This window comes from Purpureocillium lilacinum (genome assembly GCF_023168085.1).
Source record: "Purpureocillium lilacinum CBS 284.36 DNA, scaffold_6, whole genome shotgun sequence".
NCBI classification, from domain to species: Eukaryota; Fungi; Ascomycota; class Sordariomycetes; order Hypocreales; family Ophiocordycipitaceae; genus Purpureocillium; species Purpureocillium lilacinum.
Window position 1 is genome coordinate 1,673,992 of NW_027072116.1, and position 10,722 is coordinate 1,684,713.

General features: G+C 63.3%; 3 protein-coding genes across 3 annotated transcripts; 1 reads left to right on the forward strand and 2 right to left on the reverse strand.

The window, feature by feature from the left end:
* Positions 1–174: 174 nt before the first annotated feature.
* On the reverse strand, positions 175–1,160 carry PLICBS_008410 (uncharacterized protein; the record flags this gene model as incomplete). The annotated part of the gene is made up of 3 exons (XM_018324073.1): positions 175–366; positions 465–567; positions 682–1,160. 3 exons carry the CDS (start codon positions 1,158–1,160, stop codon positions 175–177), a joined length of 774 nt encoding a protein of 257 aa, XP_018177252.1.
* A 1,391-nt stretch (positions 1,161–2,551) lies between these two features.
* On the reverse strand, positions 2,552–5,005 carry PLICBS_008411 (uncharacterized protein; the record flags this gene model as incomplete). Its single annotated transcript, XM_018324072.1, has 6 exons — positions 2,552–2,578; positions 2,638–3,075; positions 3,136–4,332; positions 4,506–4,666; positions 4,754–4,770; positions 4,953–5,005. 6 exons carry the CDS (start codon positions 5,003–5,005, stop codon positions 2,552–2,554), a joined length of 1,893 nt encoding a protein of 630 aa, XP_018177251.1.
* A 4,346-nt stretch (positions 5,006–9,351) lies between these two features.
* PLICBS_008412 (uncharacterized protein) lies at positions 9,352–10,504 on the forward strand (the record flags this gene model as incomplete). Its single annotated transcript, XM_018324070.2, has 2 exons — positions 9,352–9,728; positions 9,787–10,504. The coding sequence occupies 2 exons, from the start codon at positions 9,352–9,354 to the stop codon at positions 10,502–10,504; spliced, it is 1,095 nt and encodes a 364-aa protein (XP_018177249.2).
* Between the last annotated feature and the right edge of the window lie 218 nt (positions 10,505–10,722).

A 10,722-nucleotide genomic window follows, 5' to 3' on the forward strand; every position in this document is an offset into this window, starting at 1 on the left:
GACTATACGATTCATTAGTGTCATTGCGGTCGTATGCTACCGGCCTGCCTACCCATGTGCCCGTCCTTGCTGTGACTACCATGATGCATGGCGTAATAAGAATCCGAGGAACAACGTCTGCCGCGACGCTGTTGCTCCCGTACCACACACGATGCGGCCCATCCCCTCCTTCTTCTATCCAGCCGTCCTCCTACCACCACCGCGCGCGTCCCTCCTCGCCTGCTGCCCTTGTCCCTGCTGCTGCGGCGTCTTCTTCTTCCTATGGCGGAACCGCCCCGCGCTCGACAGGCTGTTATCGGCCGACGCGGGGAGCGGCTCGAAGCCGGCGAGCATGGCGCTGAAGCGGCGGCGCTGGCTGGGGATGCTCTGTGCGTGGGTTTGTCCTTCGCGTCAGCTGGATGGAAATAGGATTGATGTGAGGCGGATGAAAGAAAGAAAGGGGGAAGAGGGGGTTGGAAACGCACGTCGCCGGCGCCCTGGGCGTACATCATGAGCTGCTCCGGGCTGTCGAGCACGGCGAGGGCGAAGCCTCTGCGCTCGCGGTCCTCGAACGGCTCTGCCTTGATGCTGTTTCCAAAAAGAAAAAGGTAGAGTCAGCCGGACGTGTCGCACAACATCGGCCAGGGGACATGTGGCCCTCAGAGAGAGAGCAGGCGAGGGGAGTGCTGGGCGATAACTCACCCCCTTCCGAGCCTCATCCGCCTGCGCGTCACGCCATCGCTTCCCACCTCCAACTCATCATCCTCCTCCTCCTCATCATCATCCCCATCATCCCCTCCATCCCCATCCCCGTCGTCCTCCTCGTCGTCAAAGTCGCTGTGCCCATTCCCCTTGTAGGGATCCTTGCCGCGGGCCTGGCGGTCGCGCATCTCGGGCGTCACTCCGCCGCCGTCGTCGTCGTCGTCGTCGTCGTCGTCGTCACCGTCGTTGTTGTCGCCGTAGCCGCCCTCCGAGTCGGAGCGCGCGATGGGCGCGGGGCCGGGCGTGCTGGCTGCTGTGGCGGCGGCGGCGTAGGGGGACGGATGGTGGTGGTGGTGGTGCGGCGTGGATGAGGATGCCCCTGCTGCTGCTCCTGCTGCTGCTCCTGCTGCTGCTGTCGCCGCGGAGGAGGAGCTGCCGCCCGCGCCGTGGTGATGGTGAGCGGTCCCGGACGAGGACATGGCTGGCTGTCGGCGCGGGGGGGGGGGCCAGGTTCTTTCGCTGATGTCCTCCTCCCCCGCTGGGGGTATTTAGCTGGCAGGCTGCGCAGATAGCGGGCTCAAACGGCCGTCGTCGCTGCCCTCACTACGGGGCGGGTTGGTGAAGTGAGTGTGGCCGCGGAGATCGAATCAAGTTGATCGTGGCGGATGAGTCGTCTTCTCTTCGTCAGGCGAAGTTCTGAGCAGTGCGAGGTCCGTCGTTCTCGTCTGGACCACAGCGGGACGAATCCCCCCCCCTAGCCCTCACACCTTGCGCAAGCGGAGAGAGCGCAGCTGCGGTCCGTCGCGCCTGCACGACTGCCGTAAGCGCCAATGAACCTGCGGGCTTCGGGCGCGCCTATATTCGCCGGGGCGATACGTATGAGGTTTTCGATGAGTGAGATGAGTTGAGAGAGTCTTGGGAGTTAGGTACCTAAGTTACAAGACACCCGAGTTCTGGGGTCGGGGGTGTTGAGGGGCGGGCCTGCATGAACCCGTGTGGCGTGCGCACGCACTGTACGTACGTCCGCATAGGTGCTACTACACCACGCAGGAGGGACGCAAGATGTGCAACGCTCCAACACCATCATATGTTCAACGTGCATTCTTCGTTGCGGAGAAAGAGTCCCCACCACTTCCGAAGCCCCTCTTCCATCGGCCGTCCGATAAAGCCTCCGCGTCCCGATCCGTGGCTCACATACGGCGCCCACAAAGCTGTGCGGGAAGCTTCCAACACACTCACGCAACAGCCATTGCCTCCGCCAAAATGTGCTGAATGACTCCTCGTATTGTGCGCCGTCCTGGTATATACTTGTACACTATCCGACACATATGTTTCGTTTTCCTGTGCCCACGCTTAAACTTCCAGACAATCGCACAGTCCGATCAGAAACCCTCCCCCATCCGGACCTCCAGGCATGGCTTTACCCTGCCAACGGTCTCGCGCCGTGTCGAAGCATAAACAATGCATGCAGCTAAACTCCAAAACGTCCTCTAGTCTCGTCACTTCGTCACCTGGCCCAAGGTCACGATCCTAGCCCAAATCCGACCCTGATCCGTGATCGTGATCCGCGCCTCACAGTCGGTATACAAAAGAAACAACGCGTTGGCAGCGTGCCTCGTCACAAACGGTCCGGTGACCATGGCCGCCGTCGCGGGAGCGCAATAGACATTATTCGGCCCTCGCGGCCGTCCTTTCGTGCTCCTGTGGCATGGCACGCCTCGGGCCGCGGGTAGCGATGCGGTACATCATCGTACAACACTGTTCTCAGGCATCGTGTTCACGACCGGCGCCGGCATCTTGGCAGGCAGTAGTGAGCCGCCTGCATGTGCACAGAGCCTGCTGGCACTCGAACAAGCCACGCGGCGTCTGGCTACCGGCTGAAGTTGATGACGGCAAGCTGCACGGAACTGGTTAGCAAACAGACACATCAATCGCAACGAGCATCGGGCCACTCACTCTACTATTGGAGCCGTAGGCCAGCTTTTGTCCGCTCATGTCCCAACACAAACAATGCTCGTCTTCTTCGTCGGTGTCGGACGAGCCCTTGGGGCTAAGCCACCCGGGGTGCGGCGGTCGCTTCCAGCTCGCTCGCGGCATGGCAAAGTTGTCCACCTTCCAGATCAACACCTGCCGCGTTGTTGCGCCAGCAATAAAGGCGCCGTCCGGCGTAAAAGCAAGTCGAACAATTGGCGAATCCATAGTCAAGAAGCATTTCGATTTGGCTTCGGGCTTTCGCGCATTCCAGATCAGGATTGCGCAGTCGTCGCCGCCCGTTGCGATAAGGCGCTCGTCGTCGGCCTCGGGCTGTGAAGGCGGCAGTGGCTGCCACGCCATCGTCGTGATGGCGCCTTGATGGGCCTGTATTGATCGGCGCTGCCCATGCTCATCCCACAGCTAAGCCAATCCGTCAGTATCAACAATCAGAGCACATCATTGTAGGTTCAGCCGTCTTACATCGAGGGAGCCCTTGTCGCTTGCCGTCGCGGCGAGCTTCGACCGCCAGTCAAAGAGCACTTGTGTAAAGCTATCGTCGTCTTTGGTCTCAAACTTGCGAACCTGGACAATTTTCATGTCCACGCATCGGAGGCAAAGCAAGAGGTCTCCACCGCAGAGGAGAAAGTCAGAGTCGCTCGTCCAGGCTGCATCGAGCGGCGTAGCGGCGATGTCATGACTTGGGAGATGGTACGTGATTGTTGCTTCCGACGGAATCGCGAACACGTTGACGATCGCGCCGCCCCCCTTTGCTGGGTAAATGGCGAGCAAGGCCGTGTTGGTCGGGTTCCAGGTCAGCTTGATGACGGGCCCTTCGCTGACGTCGAGCGTCTGTCCAAGAACGCCGTCGGGGGACCAGATGTTCACGGAACATCGCGTTCCAGTATCGGTTGCGACCGCAATGGCCGAACCGTCCGACGTCCACGACAGCGCCGTCACCGTCGTCGCTTTGGGTGCGTTCTGGTCGATGAGCGAGTGGGCTTGGGGTGACACGTGATCGTGGCCAGGCTCTGGCGCAGTGGCACGCGAAACCGTCCAAACACGGGCTAGCGCGTCGGTGCCAGCAGCCGCCAAAACGGATGGGTCTCTGGGGTTCCACTCGCACTGAAGCAGGACAGGCGCATTCTCCGAGCCCGCGGGCGAGGGCGATGGTGTCGTGTCGGCTGCGGCGCCGTGGTCCTCGTCTGTGAGGCGGATGAAGCTGGTTACAGGCGACAGCTCCTCGACCTTGTCGACCTGGGTGCCTTGCTCGGGGCCCTCGGTCTGCGGGACGGGAGGCGGCAGCTGCTCGCCCTCGAGCGGTGACGGGTAGGCGTGATTGGTGGCGCTGTCCTGGTTTTGCTGGTCGTCGAGGGGATGGGGCGGGTGGTCGACGTCCATAGGCGTCGTGGCTGTGGTGGTGGTTGTGGCGGTTGCGAGGGGTGCTGCATCGGGCCCGTTGTCGTAGCCATTGCTGAGGCGCGGGCGTTTTGCCGGCGACCCATTCGGCACCTGCTGCTGCTCGGGCGCCCGTTTTCTCAGCGCGTCGGGATCCTCGCCGGCCGGTACTGCAGCGTCGTCGGCCTCCTCCCGCTTAGTCGGAGGAAGCTGCGGCGCCGTGAGAGGCCCAAAGATGCCCACCTGCGACGATTCGGCCGCAGCGGTCGACTCCTGGGGCAGCTGCACGTCCTCCCCGTCAGTAACGGCGTCTCCGTCTCGCGGCAGCGCGGTAAGGGGGAGCGGGAAACGGGCATGAGCAAGGGCCAGATTGCCCGACGCCTGCGCAGGCGCGGCGGCCGCCGCGCAAGGCCGGATCAAGGCGCAGAGCGGCGCAAAAAGCTGAGACAACGCACCTGATTGAGAATACAGTCGCGCTCCAAGGCATAGTAGAGGAGGCCGCGATTGACGACGGAGACGAGAGCGTGGCCCTTGACGTGGCGGGCAAAGTCAAAATCCCGGTGCGGCTCCTTGACGTGCCACTCCTTCTGGAACTTGGCGGCCGTCTCGCGATAGTCTGCAAAGTGAGTGAGAGGCGGTTAGAAGCGTGCTCGGGCTGCCAGGCTGGCGTCATGACGCATTTCGGGGTCGGGGTGCCACGTACTCCCTTCCAACAGATACCTGTGTGCCGGAATGTCAGCGAAAAATAACGTCTCGCCGGGGGACGGCGCCGATAGGCAGCGCCCCATCAACGTCGGGCCTAGCCAGTGCAACGGGGCATGCAGGCACGGGGGGGAAAGGAGAGAGTCGGCCTAGGACGACGACGAGGGCGCCGGGGGATCGATCCGAAGGGGCGTGCGTACCTCCAGATGAGAAAGTTGACTCTATCCGAGTCGAGGAACTCCTTCACCACCATGGTTTGCGAGGCGCGCGCGCCGCAGGTGGCGGCAGTGTCACGGCGGTGTCCTGGCGAGGGTCGCGGCTGATGGGCGGGGTGTGGAGAGGCGCGGGTGTCGAGGGAGGCGACAGGCGGACGAGGGCTTCGACAACGGCGAGCCTCGCAGCGGAGGGCGGCAGCCAGGGAGCGACGATGTCGACGGCGACGGCGGCGACGACGAGATGCGTCGAGCTGAGGCAGAGGTGAGGGTGAGGGTGCGGGAGTGAGTGAGTGAGTGAAGATTCAAGCGCGAGATGAAATCCACATCTCACCAGGCCTTGCGTAGCGAGGCGAGGCGAGGCAAGGCAAGGTACCGCAGCCCAGGTACCTTGCCATGCCCCGTGGCCGGCAGAGGTACCGTGGTACTCGGGAGCCCGTCCCCAGCTGGGCCTGGACTTGGGGCTTGGGGGCGGCGGCACGCCTGCCTTGGCTTGTGGCCCAGCGCGTACCCCATACTTTGTTGTGCTCTGTCTGGTACTCAGTACTCCGTCCCTTGCTCGCCCGGGCTGTTTTCCAGACTCCCGTCTGGCGGGCACCTGGCGATGGTACCCCCGGCCCCCGGCGTGTTTCCGCTGGGTATCCAGCCCCGGGCAGGCCAAAACCCGCCCGACGGCCAGACAGCCAGGCGGAGGCTTAAGGAGGAACGGACAGGCACCTCACCTGCAGGCGTGGAGGTACGGGCGGGAAGGTACCCTGGCATGCCTGGCACCTGGCTGGCCTTGCATCGCCGCGTCGGGTGGCCTGCCCTCCCTCCCATCTTCCATCCTCCTCCACTCGTCGGGTTCGCTGGCGTTCGCGCTCGTCGACTGGCACTGGCAACTGGCAACAGGCGACTGGCACCGGGGGGTGGTGGGCCGGAGTGCGCTAAGGCGACAAGGGGGGGAACGAGTTTGGAGGGTGCTCAAGGGTGCTCAAGCAAGTCAAGGTTCCGCGAGGGATCAACTGCCCATGGGCCGTGGGCCTCCTGGCCCTGTCGGGAGGGTGGGTGCCTTTGAGGGTGGTGGTGCATGGGTGCATGGGCGCATCAAATCGCACCTACCTTCCAGGTTGTGGGTGGTGGGCGCGCGGGCGTGCCAGACGGGCACCTCATGGAACGGACAGCCCTGGGAGCCCTGGAGAGCCCTGGAGCACAATTGGCACTGGGCATGGCAGGGTCCACAGCCCACCTGAGGTGTGGAGGGTTTTGGGGACCGAGGTACGTACCGGGGCTCTGGCGGCGTGCTGGCGATGGACCTGGCTGACGCTTGTTGCTCGACTGCGCGCACGCACGCACGCACGCACACCCGCCAAGCAAGCATCCACATCCGCGCATCCACCACGAGCAGCCGCATAATCGTCCTTGTCTCGACGCGGCACTCGCTCTCGGCGCTCCTCCGCCGTGCCCGCCGCCGCCACCTCCGGTACCTAAAACGGGACGCGCGAGGCCGTCACCGTTGCCCCATGAAGGCAGCATTTTCCATTCAACTTTGCCTTCGGAGCAACCTCATCGCTTGGATCCTCAACGCCGTCTGGCATCGTCGAACTAGCTTCATCCCCCTCGGGCCGTCAATCGAGCAATCATCCATTCAACCCAAAACTGCTAGCTCGCAGCTGGAGCGGAAACGTCTGGCGCTAGCGCCCTCTGCGGCGGCGGACGAGGCGGCAGTTCGTTCCTCGACTCGCCCGAGTCCTTCCATCCCATCCGACAGTTGCCAAAACGGACCGCTTCTGCAATACTCCGTCCCTAGGTACGGTACGGACGATACACGCGCGCGAATCCTGCATCCCCCACAGCGGGCACCTCATCGGATTCCTGCTTGCCGGGATGCCACCGGGACTGAGGACTGCAACTCGCTCGCGCCACGGTGACATACCGAGGAGACAGGGCGAAAGCGTGACGACAGGGCTGGCCGTTGGCTGCCCTCCGTCACGCCAAGGCGAGATAAAGTGCTTGAGCTTGACGGGCGTTTGCCGAGACGCCGATGATCCCCGCGGCCCCAGCGACATGCACGCACACGCGCACTCAGGCACGCAGGCGACGTACCAGTAGGGAAGCTCATCTTGTCAGCTGGGTCAGCCCGCAGCGCAACCGTACTTTGCAGAGGTACGGACGCTCGTGCACGGGTAATTCGAACACCGACGTTCCATTACTACTAGGTACTTTGGTTTCCTCTTCAAAATGTGTCGACAAGCACCACGAATTCTTCGGATCAGCCAAGGGTGCTCCGCCGTGTTCGTCGCCGTCCGCCGTCCGCCCGAACCTGCCCACCCCATGGCGTCGCATCTCCTACAGGGCGCCGCCCATGGCAGGCTCAATATCCATCTCGTACTCTGTGCATACGTTCGCGAGGACTGAGGACTGTCGCGTCTGCATCGAATGCGGACTACCTTGTATGAGCTTTCGAGGTTCATCCTGACTGCGCGGCAAAGCGGCTTCCTACCAGGCATCCCAGGTACCTGGGGAGAAACCACATCCGCCAGGGCCAACGGCCAACCGTGTCGCACCCGTTGACAGCCGGCTGTGATTGGAGGCGCCGGGTTGCACGACGCACCACCTCCCTCTCCAGCCCTCCGCTTCCTTCCCCAGGGCCAGGGCTAGCTGGCCGGGCCTCTAAAACAGACCCGGCCCCAACCAGGCGTTTCTGTGGAATCTGAGACTGATGCAGATCGGCTGTGCCATTGGCACCAGTTGGCCGCGCCCACAGGGCAAGGCACCCGTACCGCTCGTACCAGTGCAGGACAGTCCCTCTCCCGGCTCATCCATAACAGAACCACTCCCGCACACTCCTCTGCGCCCCCCGTCGAACCGCACAACCCCAGCCCCGGCGCAAGCGACGCACTGCCGCTCGTCCATTTCCCATGCAACGGCCGCTTCTCGCGACAACGGCCCTGCGATCGCCGTACGGGGCTCGGCGGCGCTGCCCGGCAGAGGTACCTTGGGAACGAACATCGCTCGTGTGTCCCAGCAGTCGACTGGCCCAGCCCAGCTTCCTCGCAACACCAGGGGGCCAGCGATCTGCGACCACTTGCACGGGGCGGTGACGCCACCTGCGCGTCCCGTGCCCCCAATGTCGGCCAGCGAGCCTCGCAAACTCCCCGGAGGCGTCGTCGCACAAATCTGCAGGGATAGCGTGGCCAGACCAGGCATGGTTCTGCCGGCCACAGGGATCAGAGGGATGGGCACGATTCGTCCGAGACCATGACCATGATGACGCTGCCCTGGCCCGCCGAACGCAATGCACACGCAAAGGCACACACGCGTGTTTTTATCCTTCAAACATGCGGGCATACATGATACGTACGGCACATGTCACCCTGCGGCGCCGCCGTCGGCGATGCAGCAGCCGTGTCCGGGGCGTGAGGTGGCCAGCCTCGATCGCGCGGTTGCCCGCTTCCCCACCAGGCGTTTCCGGCGACCCCTTTGCGCTGCGCCATGCCGTTCGGCGGCTGCGATCCCTCATCAAAAAAGGAGCCCCCTCCATGCACCCGAGCGCCCAGGCCGGGCCCTGGCTGGGACGATCAGACAGCGAAGCCTCCATTTTTTCCTTCCATTTCCCCCCGTCCCTGTCAAATGTCCGTCCGATCCTGCCACTGCGCGGTTGCCGTAAAATGTAGCCGCCGCCGCCACCTCGTGTCCCAGGCCGCTTGTTGGTTGAGCCTCGACGCAACGACGTGCGCTGCTTCGCAGGAGGGTACAGTACAGTTACTTTGACATGAGATGGCATTGAAGTCCACACCGGAGGGGCTGCTGGGACGGGCTGCCCGTGGCAGTTCGAGTTCGGACGGATGGGGGCCCGGACACGCGCGAAGCGGCTAACTTGTGGCTGCTCCACCCGCGCCGTTGCGTGGTGCCATGCCTCTTGCCGTCCCGAGTCCGTTCTTCGAGATCGCTGATCACGTGACTGAGGTTGCATCGCCAAAGCGTGATCCGGCAGCGCCTCAGTGACGCGGAAAGCCAGAAGCTCTCGGCGCCTTGTCAGCGAGTATTCTGGCATGTTGCCTCATGTCACCGCGTCATTGCGCTCGCGGCCAAGGATAATGTCCCGTCTCTTCGCAAAAATCGGCGAGCCGAGGCTTCCTTTATGTCGCTCCCCATTCCAACTATTTCTGCCTGAGGCTGCAACAAGGGTCCGTCGTGTGCTCAATGTGGCTAGACTGGCCTGTGCGCCTCGCTGTACCTTGGAGCTTGCTCGTGACTACGGACTACGCCGCCCCCGAACTCCCAACCTCATTGACGCCAAGCTGGCCACCACGATACCGAGCTACGCGACGGCCAGCTACCCTCCCCGGACGGATGACATCTTAGCACAGCGAAGCGCGCTGCCCGTTACGCCCGCTCGCCCGACATGCCTCCGCGAATAAACATCCCGCCCGTCACAAGGGCGCTGCTCGGCGCGCTCCTCTTCCAGTCCTTCCTCAGCGCCGCGATACGGTACCGACAGTGGACAGAGACGGCTCACATCGTCATCCCCTACCTGACGCTCGTGCCGCAGCTCTCCCTTGTATATCCCTGGACCTTCCTCACATCGGCGCTCGTCGAGGGCAACGTGTTTACCCTCGCCATCGCGGGCCTGACACTATACCATGGCGGCCGGTACCTGGAGCGGGCTTGGTCGTCGGCCGAGCTCGCGAAATTTGTGGTCCTGGTCTGCCTGGTCCCGAACGTCCTGACCTTTCTCGTCATGATCTTCTTCTTCAGCTTGACTCGGAACGAGAGCTGGACGTACGTTCAATCCGCCTCACATACGCGACGACACTTACGAGCTAACGTATGTCTGCAGTCTTACCGTCATATCGGGAACCGTGTCCCTCCAAATCTCCTTCCTCGTCGCCTTCAGCCAGCTCGTCCCTGCGCATACCGTCACACTCTTCCGCGGCATCCTGTCTCTCAGGGTGCCGCGGTTCCCGCTGGTGTACATGGGCATCGTGACGCTGCTCTCCCTAACGCCGTTGCTGTCGCGGGCAGCCTTTTGGCTCGCCCTGTTCGGCCTCCTCACGAGCTGGACGTACCTGCGATTCTACAAGACCGTCTTCCCCGACCTCGACTCGTCGCAGCCGGCGTCCCTGCGCGGTGACGCAAGCGAGACTTTTGCTTTTGCCGAGTTCTTCCCCAGCCCGGTCAAGCCGTTTGTGGCCGCACTGGCCGATCAGATTTTCGATGTGCTCGTCGCGGTGCGCATCTGCACGCCCTTCTCCCAGGCGGGCATGTCTGCCGCTCGCGGCGACAGGGCGCTGCAGCGGGGCACGCCTGGCAGCGCCCGCGCGGAGGCGGAGCGGAGGAGAGCCATCGCCCTCAAAGCTCTTGACCAGAGGCTCAACGCCGCGACGGCCGGCGCCGCCAGCAGGGCACCTCCTCCGGCCCCCGTACAGCCCTCGGGGCCGACGGTCCAGGCGCAGCCGCAGTCGAGCACCCAGACGGCCATGACGTCGCAGCCGGGGCAGCTGCTCGGCGAGACCAAGTTCGAGCCGGACCATGACGATGGGCCTGGCAAGAACTGATGGGAAAGCATCGGGGGCTCATGTGTAAGGTTCCGTGTTCTGGTTGCGCTTGGCTTTCCTATGTTCCACTAGTATGAGGATACCCACGGGTCAGAGTATGGAAGGTGATGTGCGTGTGGCAAGCTACCTACCTAGTAACGTAGTGGGCCGAGGTCTGAGAAAGCAGAGGATAGGTGGGCGGTCATTTTCATTCCTAGCGACAATGCAATGCGAGCAAT